Source organism: Chiloscyllium punctatum, chromosome 6 (assembly GCF_047496795.1).
Source record: "Chiloscyllium punctatum isolate Juve2018m chromosome 6, sChiPun1.3, whole genome shotgun sequence".
Lineage (NCBI taxonomy): Eukaryota > Metazoa > Chordata > Chondrichthyes > Orectolobiformes > Hemiscylliidae > Chiloscyllium > Chiloscyllium punctatum.
Genome location: NC_092744.1, coordinates 66,289,528 through 66,305,856, shown reverse-complemented (window position 1 = coordinate 66,305,856; position 16,329 = coordinate 66,289,528). Strand labels below are relative to the sequence as shown.

At 37.6% G+C, this 16,329-nt stretch overlaps 1 protein-coding gene across 2 annotated transcripts in view; it reads right to left on the bottom strand.

Annotated features, from left to right (window-relative positions):
* The window catches only part of LOC140479039 (calcium-binding protein 39), a 66,733-nt gene that overhangs the window by 7,607 nt on the left and 42,797 nt on the right, over window positions 1-16,329 (bottom strand). For both annotated transcript variants that reach the window (XM_072572828.1, XM_072572826.1), the window contains exons 3-6: window positions 10,105-10,269; window positions 4,466-4,584; window positions 1,958-2,126; window positions 1,625-1,684 (exon numbers count right to left, since the gene is read on the bottom strand). In XM_072572828.1, coding sequence (XP_072428929.1) covers window positions 1,625-1,684; window positions 1,958-2,126; window positions 4,466-4,584; window positions 10,105-10,269 — 513 coding nt within the window. The remainder of the gene's footprint in view (window positions 1-1,624; window positions 1,685-1,957; window positions 2,127-4,465; window positions 4,585-10,104; window positions 10,270-16,329) is intronic.

Sequence of the window (16,329 nt, the reverse complement as noted above, 5' to 3'; positions counted from 1 at the left end):
GAGGGCAGCTGAGAGTCAACCACACTGCTGTGGGTATGGAGTCAAATGGAGATCAGAAATGGGGGGAGACAGATTTCTTTTCCTAAAGGGTGAGAGAAGCAAATGGGTATTTTTGACAGTGGTCACAAGGTCATTAGGCTAATCTTTAATTCCAGGTTTCACCACTTGCCATGGTGGAATTAGAATGCATTCCCCTGGAATATTAGCTTGAGGTTCTGGATGACAACGTTACTGACATTACAACTATGCCATCAACTTCTCCAACTCCAACAAGAGTGAACTCATATGAAGAGTAATTAAATTTAACCTTAAAAAAAATCACAATTTCATAACTAAATTTAACCCAGCAGTTACCCATAGGGTACTAAAGGTCTTCACACACCTCCGTCCTCCAATCCTGGACCTATCCCACCCTTTCTCAACCAGCTCTCAAATTCTTGATTGTGTGTCAGATACAGAGTGGCGTCAGGGAAAAGGAAGCTTCCACCATTCAGACAGTTAGATCTTTAAAGGCTGCACTCTTCTCAGTCAGTGACAAATTATATTTCTTCACTACTAACTGCAAAATTCAACCCAACAACTTCTAGATTGCAGCAGATAACCTTGGAACTCCAAGGGTACATTGAGATTCAACAAACGAGGCTTGTATACCCTGGAATTTACAAAGTGATAGCGGTTTTTGAGAAGATTTGTAGCTCAAGGTTGATTAGATGGATGTAAGTTAGCTTGCTGAGCTGGAAGGTTTGTTTTCAGATGTTTCATCACCGTGAAGAGGTAACATCAGTGAGAGTCTCTGGTGAAGTGCTGGTGGTATGTCATGAGACATTTAGCAGAACAGGTAAAGAAACTATTTTGCTGCTTGTGGAGTGTAGGATTGGAGAGAATAGAATAACCTTTAAATCCACATCTTTTGAGAAAGAACTTAGAATGGCCTTCTTTTACAAGTAAAATGTGTTAAAAGCTTGGACTTCTTTCCCACAATGGCAACTGTCAGGAGGTTTAGCAGAAGTATCCTCACCTTGAGTGTGACAATCCCTCCTGGTTACCTGATTAGACTTTGCTGATATATGAACTCTTCCCATCAATCTTGCTTTAATGCCTGAAGTCTACTTCATAAACTAGTGATGCTCTCAACTTGCAAAGTCTTGAGGCTGTGTCTTGTAAAGTCTTCCCTTTAAACAATAATTCATTTCTACCAAAGATAGTGAATGTATATTTTACATCCTGAATCAAAAATTAAAATCAATGCTTTGATTCAGATGAAATTCTAAAACATTCAAGGATAATTCTACTTGGATTTCATTCAATTAACAAATGGATAATGAAACATGAAATCAGCAACTTGTCTTTTTTTAAAATTTCAACTGAAAAATGGGAGATATTTCAAAATGCACACTTCCACGCAAATTGTGTTGCATAGCAGAAGTTCCCTAAATCTCCCCTTTTCTTATCATTGCTTCAAAGAAAAGTGGATAATTTTGTTTTTAAAAGCAGACCAAGGTTCTGTGTTTTAAGTGCCATGTTAAATATGCCATGTTTATGCCTTTTAAATGCCATATTAAAACGGTTGTGATCACAATCCAAATTGTCCTCCCACTCCCTAAAGCAACAAACATTTACTTACTCGATCGTAATACCGTTCCAAAAATTCTGCACTCAGAAGTTTATGTCGTGTAAGCAAATCCTATAAAGAAATCACACATCGTGGTATGACTCTGCAATTCAATACCAGAACAAGAAAAAACATAATAGGATAGAAGTGAATCATGTTATACATATAGGGAATGGTAAACTTTTGCAAAATATCTAGTTACTTAGCAGCTTTGCAACATCGGTATAGTTAATCAAAATGCTTTATGTTTGTAATTGAAATTCAACATATATTGCACCTTCTTCAGATGAAAAAAAATGCATTCCCTCAGTCGGCTTAAAAAAAACATCTTCATACGCAAACTACCTTGAATGTGGCAAAAGCGTCTGAAGCAATGTCAAAAGTTGACATTTCCACATATCTGAAGAAATCATAAAATTGCTCAGCCCACAGAATAACTTTTGCCAATGGTTCATGCCGGATACATTCGCGCAGCATAATGCCACAATTAAGTGCGATTTCTGGTGATTCATACCTACAAAGACACAAAGATTCTTTAGAATAAACAAAATCCTCAATTTCTGACATAACTTCCAAACTGTTAGATAACCTTGCCTTAGATAACCAGTCCTCACTTTTGCCTGTTAGATAACCTTGTATACCAGATGTCTAAATACAGCATTTCCCAATAGTTCTAACTTCATATAGTTTATTCTAATTTGAGTGTTTTGTTAATAATGTTTTTAGCAAATTCCACTGTAATCCTTCATTTGAATTTGATTACTGATTAACTTACATATAGCTCGTTTGCAACTAATCCCTGTGCAACGAAGCAAATGAGTACAATATCCAATTTTCTTTCAACTCTCAGAAGTTTACAATTTAATATTAAGCAAATAATGGGAAATATAATTTGCAAGTGCCATTCCATTCATACACATTACAAAATAAAATTCTTTTATGGTATTGCTGGACTGCTTCCTCTGGCAAATTTCAGCATATCCAAATCTGACAGTTTAACTTAATTTTTAAAAATCCACGTCATTAAAATAAAATGTATTATCATACTTAATGCACTTGTAAATTTACTTAAAATGTAATCAAACAACCTAGACTAGAAGATTCTTATGTATTAAATTACTCTGAGTCTTTATGATGGCTAATATTCAAAATCCAGTTCAAAGCATTGGAATTTTACATTCATAGAAAACAGGAGAAAGTCATTCAACATGATCATGGCTGATCACTGAACTCAGTACCCTATGCCCATTTTCTCCTGATATGCTTTGATCCTTTAGCCCCAAGAACTACATCTAACTTCTTGAAAACAATCAATGTTGTGGACTCAACCAATTTACATGGCAGTGAATTCCATAGGAGTATCACTGAGTAAGAAATTTCACTCCAGTCCCAAATGGACTACCTCATCTCCTTAAACTGTGAACCACTGGCTTCCCTATTATTTCTGCATTTACCCTGTCTAGTTCAGTTAGGACTGTACACGTTTCCATGAGATATCCTCCTCCAGTGAATATAGCCCTAACCGAACCAGTATCTCTTCATTCAAGACTTTTACCAGATATTTCTGGAATGGAACTTTGTTGCACTCCTACCACAGTATCCTTCTTCGAAGCAGAACCACAACTGTGCACACTACTGCTGATGTGGTCTCACCAAGGCCCTGTACAACTGCAGCAAGATATCCTTCTCTTGGACTTGAATCCTCTTGGCATAACATACCATTTGTCTTCTTCACTGCCTGATGCACCTGCATGCTTACATGCATGCTTGGTGCACTTCCCCTTTCCATTCAGATAATAATTCCTTTGGTTCTCGCTACCAGGGTGGATAACCTCACATTTAACCATTATACTTCATCTGCTATGCATTTCCCCACTCGCTCAAATTGTCCAAATCACATTAAAACATCTATGCATCTGCCTCACAGTTCTCCCCCCCCCCCCCCCCCCCACCCCCAGCTCTAGGTCATCTTAACTTGGAGGTATTACATTTTGTTCCCTCATCCAAGTCATTAATACATTATGATTAGCTAAAATTATACTCTATAAAGTGTGACACAACAGCTAAAGATCGGCACCCGCCCCAGCACTATACACACACACTTTTCTAAAAATTAAAGAGACAAGCACAACAAAAATAGTTGCTAATGTGACTCACTGTTCGTATTTTCAAACTAGCCTGCCTGGTCTAGGAAGCTAATAACAAAGAGATATCATTTTCATTTAAGTGCTGACTTGACTGTCTCTTGTATGATCACAGTTTAAAAACAAAATACAAGCAGGAATTACTTTTAAACTTCATGTGGATTTAAAGGGAAAAAACAATGTTGAACATAATTACGTGACATGATGAGGGTAACACTTCATAAAATTGCAGTATTCATTGTTGCAGTAATTCAGAAACTCTTTTCAAGGTTGGCGCATTTAGTATTTTTGAATTTACTCATGAGTATGCTAAAAAGGCTGAGAGATTCTTAGAAAAAAACATGAAGAGCATACATTTGCAAAGAGAAAACTGGCATTATCAGTAAGTGATAGAAAGCAGCAGCCAATATCAAAGCTGGTGCTTCAGGAAGTGTGTATTTAGAAACATTCAGATTTTTATCTTAAGCAAAAAAGAAACTAATCATTTCATTCAAAGTTGTCCTCCTCACCATCAAGTAACTGACTCCTGGTTCTGGCTTTACCAATGCATTCCTTCCACCATCAACACACTACTGCTGGCGAAACAGACTGGGTCTCAGTGCTGATGTGGGCCTCTGCAACTCTCCTCTTAACTAAGACTATAATGTTCTTGCTTATATAACCAAGTACATACAACAAAACTACATATACAAAATAAGTTTCTACACACCCTTTCAGTAACATGAACAATATATTTTGCTGAGTGCAGATATATTCCACAGTTGGAGTCCGTGTGCCAATCTGCCTTCTCAAAATGTTGTTGAAAATCTGAGCCACATCTTTCTTGCCCTGTGAAAAGCAAGAAAAGGTGAGAGTAAAAATGGAGACATCAGGAATACAGGTATGCATAGATTTGCAAAGTTACCAGTTCACTTGTTGCTAATAGCTTTGGGTTCCTGGAAAATAACCAGAGGGTAATTTACTTTTGTTAACTTTATTGCTCTTACTACAGAGCAAGTTTAGCCCTTTCCCTTCTTTCATGCTGAGAAAGCAATTACAACCACAATGACAGATTAACCCATTATAAACACCACGTAAAGACAGAAATTGCATTATTCAATTCACAAGTCTAACTTTTTTTCATTCATCTGAACAACAATGTTCATCAACACAGCTTTGAGTTTCTTAATAAAGGAAGACTGGAAACATCATGAACTGCAAAGTAACCTGTGAATAGCTGCATTGCTGCACAAAATGCAGATGTTGCCAAAGTTCTTTTTCCAAAAACCCACCTTAAAGAGGAAGTAAACAAATTGCAACTTCAGTATTAAGAGGTGCTTTGTCTATACAACCAAATATTAAATGCCAAGACATGCAAAACAATTTAGTATCCAAATTATTTTCAAAATCATATTCTTAAATCATAATTCAACCATAAAAGGAATTTTAGCTCAGAATTAACCATAACAAGCAATGAAGACATTAAATCAAAGGGTTCTCTACAGGATGCAGTCATGAATTCTTGGGATGTTGTGAGGAAAAGATGGATAAAAATTTGAATCAATGGAGGCCAAGTCCTAAGCTAGCCTAACATTGATGCACGAATAATTCTACAATTACAAAAGGTTACAAAATGCTTACAGAAAGGAGAAGACTGGCCCAAGTAATCCATGCCGATGTTATGTTTCATCCTTCTTCAAATAATCCTATTAAGATTTCCTTCTATTCACTTCATTATCTTGCATTTTTCAAGCTTTCCCTTAAAAACATCTACATTATTTCTCTCAATAACCACTTGTGGTAGCATGACAATATTCCCTATTTAATTCCTTACTGTACATAACAATAAGGTGTATTGATGACCCCAGTGTTGTTCTTGCCAGCAAGTGGAAACACCTCAATATGGACCTATCAAATAACTTCATTATCTTAAACCCTATCAGCTCATCACTCTTCTCCTTTCTAGAGAAGTCTATCCAGTTTCTTTTATCATTCCCAACAGATATAATCTCTCAGGTCTGGTGTCATTCCAGTAAATTGTTTTTGCACTTCTCAGCTGTTAAATTATTCTTCTATCCAATCAAAACTGTTCAGAGACCTCCAGGTGTGCTCTATGTTTTACACAACATCTGCATTTAATTTTAACCCTCCAGCAATTAGCCTCATTGTTCAGTGAGATTGTGTTGAAAGCCTTTTTTTTGGAAATCTACAATGAAATTCTCTGAAGACCTTTTGTAAATCCAAATCTACCATTTCAACTGTACCACCCTCATCTACCTTGTTACTCCTCGAAGAATTTAAAGAACTCAGCAAACATGATTTTCCCTCTTGAAAGCTATGCCACAATTCTATTATAAAACAAAAACAAAACAACAGACGCTGGAGATCTGAAATAAAAACAGAAATTGATGGCGAAAATCTGCAGGGTCTGACAGCATCTGTGGGTAGAAAGCAGAGTTAATTTTTCAACTCCAAGGACTGTTCATCAGAACTGAACAGTTCCGATACTGATGCTGCCAGACCTGCTGAGTTTCGTCTGCAATTCCCATTTATTATTTCAATTCTGTAATTTATCCTGCTAAGGGTCTCGTTAAGCCAATTTGGGGAGTGCATAAAGCTGCAGCACAGTGCACAATGATGGTGACATCGTAGTGAGCAGAGCTTCCTTCCAAGCAGTTGACCTGGGTTTGACTCCTGGCCATTGAAACCTTATTAGTTTTAAATCCAAAAACAAAACACAAAGCGAAATGAATTTGATCGGTCGTTGACTTGCCCTGAAAATATACCAGGTTTTCATTCTTTCAGGAACACCTCCAAATTGTTCTGATTTTCCTCTCATCAGGAATTTCTGCTGAAGGGTTTATGCCTGAAATGTCGATTCTCCTGCTCCTCGGATGCTGCCTGACCAGCTGTGCTTTTCCAGCAGCACACTCTGACTCTGATCTCCAGAATCTGCAGTCCTCACTTTCTCCCTGTAGAAGACTTTGCCTATTTCTATAATTATTCCTTTGTTACAGCTACATCATACACCCATTTGGGAAGATGAATATTTTATTTTAAATGCAATATGGACAAGTTACCTTGAAAAAGTGGACTCAAAGACCAGGTAACTTCTTTTGAGCTTTCTGTACAGAGGGACTACTGCATGTCTGGACATGCCTCTGGAACATTAAATGCAATGATCGTTTGGAGGTTCTTCCAGTGAAGAGACACAAGGATACAAAAGATCACTGACTGGTGCACTAACAGAATTGTCAGGATATTTGCAGAAATTCAATACAATGTTCATTTCAAGTCTACAGTAACCAAAATACGAAGGAACCACTTTAATCACAAGAAAGTGAAAAGGACCATCATTAATTTTCCCATTATGTCAATAGTTTACAGCATTAAATCATTTCTGTGAATAACGAGACTATTAATGTGGTCACAAGGCAAGTTAGCAGAGATCTTACTATTCTAAGAACAGTGTGGATAGACCAATCTGGGATTTGCACCATCTGGGAAAAGATCTTGACCAGAAAACAGAAAAGATCCTGTCTTGAAAACAAAATGTGAGCCCAGGGAGAGTAGTACAGGTTTGTCTTGTATCTGCAAATTTTAATTTGACTGGAGAGGGCTGATAACAGTTGTCAAGGATTAAATTCTAGAAATGTGCGATTCTTTAGGTACCACTGTTCATCACCACAGACCTTCGAACTCCTCTGTTCCTCCACTGAACTGACAAGATAAATTTTAGGCCTCTAATCCCTGTGATGTTATTGGAAACACAGAGGGATTTTAATCTGAGTGCACGCTGCAATTTAGAAAATCATCTTTCCTTGTGAGAGACATGAAAGAGGAATAGGTGCTTGTTGTGACTGCAGTTCAGATGTTGCTAATAATAAAGATTTATTTTCTCTTTCGATCTGAACTTACAAATGTTTTGCATTTGATCTTTAAAGATACAGCATCTAGTGGTTAATACACACTCAACAATGCATCTTGGTGCAATCAGCAGAGATGGGATAGAGGAGGAAATAATCCTACATCTTTCCCATGTCCATAACGTCTTAGAAATGGATTTTTCTAGCTTGTGTTTATCTTTCCAAGTGTATCCTGACTTCTTCTCTAAGCTTTCTGTGGTACTTGGCCATCCTTTACTTCTTATCTGGTTAGCTAATGCATTTTCTTTGGTTTCAGTGAATCCCTTGAGTTTATTAAACTATGGCATAGTATTATCAATTAATTGCTTCCTTTTTACGTAGGATACATTTCTTCATAACACTACAGATCACAATTCACATTGTTCTAATTACATGTTCTAAGCACATTTTCTCATTCATTTTTCATGATTTCATTCTCATTCTTTTAAAATGAGCATTTTTCCAATGCATTACTTTGGCCTCACCTTACTCATGCCCATTTCAATCTTGACTTTAAACCCAATTATGCTAGGATAGTGGTTGTCTGGATCTTCTATTCTTATCAACTTTGGTTAATTTTTCATTACCAGATCCATCAGTACTCTTGTTTATTGGGCTAGTAACATATTGAACAAGAAAACAGACTTGCACGAGTTAGAAACTGAATTTTCCATGCCCCTCAATTTTCAAATTTATTTGATGTTAGTTAAACTTCCTTGATTATTATTCGATATTCTTTGCATAGTTCACATATTTGTTATTTTAGCCGCATAGTACCAGAGGCAACAAGATTTTGTTAAAGTAGATTTTTTTTAAACCATCCTTCAACAAAATAAAAGGTAAAGCTCTCAAGTATGCTTTGTAAGACATCTTGCAGGTTTTTATTCTTATTTGTTCCTCCACTTGTTACATTATTTCATATGCTCAGTTTTTATTGGATCAAACACTAGAGAGCTACGTTATATTAGACACAAGGGAGTTGGAAGTAAATGTTTACAGGGCAACCCTGATTATCCAAATGTCGATTACCCGAATTTCAGATTATCTGAACAAGATCTTGATGTCCTGATGCTTGGCTAAACTGTGTTATCCGAACAAAATACTCCTCTGCCCATATTGTTTGGATAATCTAGGATGCCCTGGGGACAGCTGTATAAAAGATGATTAACCTGAGAAAACATTTCTTGGTATTATTTTAAGTGTTTAAAATTTGGAGTTGAACTGGGAGGACAAGCTCAAGTTACCTGAAGTTTGCATGGAGCTCAAGTAATGATAAGAATGCTATTTACTCTTGATTCATTTAAAGAGACGTTATATGAGATTTAAAACAGTTGTTTACTTAGGATACAGAACTCTTGTCGTCTCGGGGAATTAAGGGCTACGGGGAGAATGCAGGTAAGTGGAGTTGAAGTACCCATCAGACATGATTGAATGGCGGAGTGGACTCGATGGGCCGAATGGCCTTACTTACACTCCTATGTCTTATGGTCTAATATAATCTAATTGGTTATAAGTATCCACAATTAAAGTTTTGCAGTAAAACAATGCAAGTATCAAGTTATTTTCCACATAGACCCACTGATCTATTAATTGGCCAAATGATTAAAGGCATAAGTATTTCCAGTAAAAATTAACTAGAAACACATTAAAATGCCAGGCATCGATTGCTTTCAGCAATCAACTCTTAAAACTATTTTAGCTGCACAGTACCAGAGTCAACAGGATTTTGTTATGTAGATCTTTTGACCAATCCTTCAAACATATTACCAAAAAGGTCAAAGTAAAAGGTAAGGCTCTAAAGTGTGCTTTGTAACACATCCTGCAGGTTTTTATCTGTAGTTTTTCCACATAAGCTCCTTTCCATTGATTCCTTAAAAGCCTTGAGATGAACTTGCAGCAAAAGCCACACCATACAGAGAGAGATCAAAAGTGGATACCTAAGCAATCGCATAACCAGGGGGAAAAAACTTTATTACACAGCAAAAAGTTCAATAACGAACTCCCCCACAACAGTATTGACTTATTTTGATATCCCCCACCAAACTTAGATTACTAGCAGTTTAACCAGAACATTCCACTGGCACAAGAAAATAATCAATATATAGTACCACAAATAAAAAATAAGCTTTGAGTTAATTTTTTCTTTTAAATTGACCAGAGCTTCATGAAAAGCTTCAAATAGTGATTTTCATGAAGTACTCCTTAAATGATAAAAGCACTCCTTTTTCTGGAGAGAACACCTTTATCTTATGGAAAAAACTTGTTGCATAAATGTGATTTTATTCCCATAGTCACCATATCCAGTTGCTCAATTAGGTGTATCTTCTGAGAGCAACTAAACTTAACATTTGGAAACTAACCTTTCAACCTCAAAATGAATGTTTAATACAGCATAGGTTTGTCAAGAAAATGCACACCAAAACACGTTTCCAAGAACAAAATTATCTTGCATGTTTCTTCTCACCTCAAAGTCAATGAGTTGTAAATCTGCTATCAAAGTGCTGAGGAGACCACTGTTGTACAGTTCCTGAGCCAGCTGTGCCACTGCTTCAGTCTGGGGCTCCTTCTCATTTGTACCATACAAGATTTCCTTCATAGCTACCAGATTCTTTGACACTTCTTCCGTGGCCTAGACAAAAATAAAACGTTTAGGAAGCAGATGCTCTTACTCAAACAACAAGTTCACTAAAGTATAAAATCAGTAAAGCTCAAGGGAATGGCACATATCTTAAGTATTTACACTAACAGTTGCCTTTAAAAGGTCTGAGATTCCCCTCCTGAGTCATTGTGCTGGTTTAAAAACATTGAAACATACGGTTTCTGGTCAGACAGCAAAGTGATATTTACCATTTTCAGCAATTAGCAAATTAATTGGTGCTCTACTACGCTGAACAGGAAGTTAAGAGTTTAGACCTGCAATGTCGTAAAAAGTGAATCCTTTATTTGCTCGGTCAACAAAAAGACAATCAAAACAAGGAGTCTCTTATACAAAGGTTGAAGTAGGAAGATAATCTAGTTCTGTTGAATTAACTCCAAGCAACATTAAAAGCAAACCAGTAATCAATATGATCTTAACTTTGAAAATGACAGTGATTTAAAAAAAAGAATCTTTTTTCAGGTAACCACTGGTAATTTAACAAGAACCTAACCTATTAATTCCTGACTGATGACTGCAGGGGCTGGTAGAGCAGTTAGAAATTGTTTCCCCAGGAGAGACGTTATGAAGAATGACTTCACATGTAAAGAAAAGGGAAATCTGGAATGCTCACCTACTCTTAAAAACAACCTTGAGGCTGGGCGGAGGGGTATTTTAAAGTTAGAAAACAGAACTTTGTACATTGTTTGGAATCAAGGTGGAGAAATGGTATTAAGGTGTAGATCACCAGTTGAATGATGGAACAGGCTCACTGGCCCGAATGGCCTCCTCTTGTTTCTACATCCAGAATTTTAAAAATTATGTGCTGAAATGGAAAACAACCACCATAAGACAGTGGGGCACCCATATTTCAAATCAACCACTGTCTTATTGTATTTTGGAACAGGCTCAAGGACTGAATGTTCTACTCCTGCTCTTAATTTCTATGTTAATTTGCAAAAGAAAGGAATCTAACTTGAGGAGAATGTTGGGAAGAGCTGAAGAGTAAAAGTGAGGAACTGGAAATTGAGATTATCAAAAATTTATAATGCATTGACTGTACACCACTGTACAACACTTGCACTATGACCAGTCAGTGGCACAGGATTTTGGAAAATACTTCTCACTGTTTCCAATGCAGCACCAAGACAAAGGATTAAAAACAGTCATATATATTCCAATAATATCTGACAATTATTTGATTAGTCTAGCAAACATTCTTTGAACTGCTTCGAATGTATCAGTACCTTTCCTTAAAAGAGGCAGCCTAAACTGCACTCCATTAGTACCCTGCATAAGTGAAACATAACCTTCCTGCTTTTCTATTAAACTCCCTTTGCAATAAACATTCTATTAGTTTTCTTAATATCTTTGCTGAACTGCATACACAGCTGTCTGATTCATGCAATAGGTCACCAAGACCCTTTCGCATCTCCAAGTTCTGCAACGTCTCACCATTTAGATAATGTTTCTTTTTTATGCTTCCTCCCAAGATAGACAATTGCACATTTTCCACATTATTCTCATTTGCCATACTTTTGCCCACACATTTAACCTGGTTATATCATTTTGTAGCCGAACTTATTTTCACAACTTAATTGCTGTCCTTGTAATCAAACTTCACAAACATCCCTTCACTCCCATCATGAGTCATTTAAATAAAATGTAAATAGCACAGGGCGCAAAATTGATCTGTATGCCTATATGAAAAAAGCCCATTATCATCTTCTGCCTGTTTCCTGTTATCCAGTCAATCTTCAATCCACAACATCCCCAACACCATCAGCTTTTATTTTCGATAACAGCCTTTAATATGGCACTTCACAAAATTCATTCCAGAAATCTAAGCACACCACATCTCCTGGCTCCCCTTTATTCATCTCCCTTTCTCAAAAGGACTCTCAAACTGTTTAAACATACATAACCTTTCATGAAGCCATCTTGATGCTGCCTGATTATTGTGAACATATCCTGCTATAATACATCTAATATAAAAGCTTCTTACATTTTTGCAATGACAAATACTAAACCATTTGGCTTGCACTTTCCTGCTTTTGTCTCTTTTTTTTAAACAAGTCATATTTGCAGACAGGGATTGCCATGGAAGTGGAAATCAGCAATCATAATGATGATGCAGACATGGTGGTTCAAAAATTCATCTTAAGTTAAGCATGCTGCTACCTAGGTTGCAAACAGTCTGCCTCAGTCTCAGATAGCTACCAGAGAGAGGAATGCTGAAAAATAAAAGCTCAAGGCATAGAGAATAGCATATACACATGGACAGAAGATTGACTGGCTGACAGCAGAGAGTAGGTGTAAATGGATCTCTTTCAGGTTTGCAAGTCACGCAGCACAGGAGTGGACCTAGTGCTGGACCTAAACTGTTTAGCATTTATATGAATGACTTGAACGGATGGAAAGTATAGTTGACAAATCTGCTGACAAGACATGGATAAACAGGAAACTAAGTTGTTAAGAGGGCATAAGGAAGTTTCACATAGATATTAATAACATAATAGGTGGGCAAGGATGTGGCAAAGAGGAGTATAATGAGGCAAATTGCGAAGCTGATTATTTAGACAAGAATAATAAAAGCAAATTATCCAAAATGGTGAGGGATTGCAGCGCTCTGAAATGCAGATTTTATGCCCTTGCACATGAATCATGAAGACTAGTATTCAGGTACAGTATTTGAGAATGATATCATCATGCATCATGAGGAAAATTCAATATACAAAGAACAACTCTATGCTTCAATTATACATGGTACAAGAGATACCATATTTTGAGAACTGTGTAGAGAGTACTGGTCACCTTACTTAAAAAGGAAGGATGTAAATGCATTTGAGGCAGTGCAAAGAACTTTACCAGACTAATACCTGCAATGGGCAAGTTGTCTTATGAGAATAGGTTGAAAAAGCCAGTCTTGTATCCATTGGTGTTTAAAAAAAAAAGTGGCAAACTAATTAAAACAAAATCCTAAGGAATTTGACAGATGCTGCAAGGTTTTGCTACAGCTCTACAAGTCCCTGGTGGGACCACATGTGGAATACTGTGTCCAGTTCTGGTCACTCTACTATAGGAAGGTTAGAGGCTTTGAAGAGGGTGTAAAGAAGGTTTACCAGGATGCTACCTGGACTGGAGGGCTTGCCTTATGGAGAGAGGGTGAATAAGCTCAGACTTTTCTCTCTAGAAAGAAGGAGAAAGAGAGATGACCTGATCGAGATATACAAGATAATGAGAGGAATGGATAGTGTCAATAGTCAGGACAGGTTTGACTGGTACAAGGGATCATAGTTTTAAGATATTACAACAAAGGTATAGAGGGGAAGTTAGAGGAAGGTTCTTTACGCAGAGTTGTGAATGCATGGAATGTGTTGCCAGCGGTGGTGGTGGAAGCAGTGTCATTAGGGACATTTAAGTGACTGCTGGACATGCACATGGATAGCAGTGAGTTGGGTGCATAAGTCAAGTTGTTTTATTTTACATTAGGATTAACTCTTGGCACAACATCATGGGCCAAAGGGCCTATTTTGTGCTGTACCTTTCTATGTGGAAAGGATGCTTCCTCTTATGGAAGAATCTCCAATAAGAGACTCCTGTATAAAATCATTGGTCACTTACTTAAAGACCAAAAGATCAGGCAAAAAAATTCTCTCCAGATTAAGTGCTTGGAACTCTCCCAGAAAAGACAGTGGAAGTAAAGTTCTGGAATATTTGAAGACAGAGGTAGATTCACATTAAGCAAGGGGCTGTAATGTTATTGGGATAGGCAGGAAATGTGGATTGGAGGTCATTATCTGATCAGCCATTATCATATTGAATGGCAGAGCAGGTGCTAGGGATACAATGACCTACTTCAGCTCCTAATTCATTTGTTTGGTCATATACTCACAATTACTTTACAGCAACTGATCAATACATAATACACAATGCAATAAACTGACAGACTAAGTTACATGCACAAATATTGGATTGAGGGCTTGAGCCCACGATTCTCTTATTTAAGCAGGTTTCTGCTGAGCCAAGCATGAAATCAGTAATGAAAAAATGCTCTCCTGTTATCAAAGCAGCCCATAGTAAATCATGTTCTTGAAGTTGTCAGATACAATTTCTTGAAAATTGAAGTTATGCCTCATTTATCTCATAAAACATGCAAGCTCCCGTTAATAATTTCACATTGGCATTTTGTTATTGCCACTCTAAAAGGTCAGTAAAGGAGTGGAACTGAATGTCTTACAATATTATGTTTACCTTCTTAACACTTAAGGTCATTTCAAACTGTAAAGCCAAAGATCTCATTTGTAACAAACATAATTCCCTGTACACCATTACAAATAGAGCTGTTCAAATTGCTTTAGTTTTGTTTGATAAGTAAGCAATTCAGCTGTATGTGAATGTGTGCTGTAAGAGATTCGCAAAGACTAGGACAAAATATCTTTCAGACCATAACAGATAAATATCTGTAAATACCACCAACCAACAGCATAAGAATCAAGATAACAGCCAGCCCAGAAAGTGCAAGATGTTTGAAAGATGGACAAGAAATAATCATCCTATTAGAACATAGAACATTACAGCACAGTACAGGCCATTCGGCCCTGATCTTGCGCCAACTTGTGGAACTATTCTGAAGCCCATCTAATCTACACTATTCCATTCTCATCCATATGCCTATCCAATGACCATTTAAATGCTCTTAATGGTGGCGAGTCTACTACTGTTGCAAGCAGTGCATTCCACGCCGCTACTTCTGAGTAAAGAAATTGCATCTGACATTTGTCCTATATCTACCACCCCTCAATTTAAAGCTATGTCTCCTCATGCTAGCCATCGCCATCTGAGGAAAAAGGCGCTCACTGTCCAACCTATCTAACCCTCTGATTATCTTATATGCCTCAATTAAGTCACCTCTCAACCTTCTTCTCTCTAACAAAAACAGCCTCAAGTCCCTCAGCCTTTCCTCATAAGACTTTCCTTCATACCAGGTCACATCTTAGTAAATCTCCTCTGAACCCTTTCCAAAGTTTCCACATCCTTCCGATAATGTGGTGACCAGAACTTTATGCAATACTCCAAATGTGGCTGCACCAGAGTTTTGTACAGCTGCAGCATGATCTCATGGTTCTGAAACTCAATCCCTCTACCAATAAAAGTTAATACATCATATGCTTTCTTAAGAACTTTGTCAACCTGGGTGGCAATTTTCAAGGATCTATGTACCTGGATAGACATCTCTCTGCTCATCTACACTACCAAGAATCTTATCATTAGCCCAGTACTCTGCATTTCTACCACTCCTTCCAAAGTGAATCACCTCACACTTTTCCGCATTAAACTCCATTTGCCACCTCTCAGCCCAGCTCTGCAGCTTATATATATGTGTCTCTGTATCCTACATCATTCTTCACTATTCACAACTCTATCAACCTTAGTGTCACCTGCAAATTTACTAACCCATCCTTCTATGCCCTCATCCAGGTCACTTATAAAAATTACAAACAACAGTGGACGCAAAATAGATGCTTGCGGTACACTAGTAACTGAACTCCAGAATGAATATTTCCCATCAACCACCATCCTGCCTACTTTCAGCTAATCAATTTCTGATCCAAACAGTAAATCGCCCTCAATCCCATGCCCCCGTATTTTGTGCAATAGCCTACCACGGAGAACCTTATCAAGCACCTTACTGAAATCCATATACAGAGGAACCTCGATTATCTGAACGAGATGGGCAGGCACTATTTCATTCTGATAATTGATTATTCGGTTAATTGATTTCCTCTGGGGCTCGGAGAGGAACCCCACACCCCTCCGCCCCCGTCCAACACCGCCCCTCGCCCACCCACACCCAACCCAGTCCACTCTCACCCCCACCCACCATCCAACCCCCCCAACCAGGGCAGCTGGACTGTACACCAACAATAAGACTGCTATGGCCTTTGTGGGGTAAGTCTCCAAATCTCGTGTGCACACACACACAGATACCTTTTTGACAGTTTCCACCTCTGCCCTGTACAAGACAATGTTGGAGAGATTATCTGGGGAAGG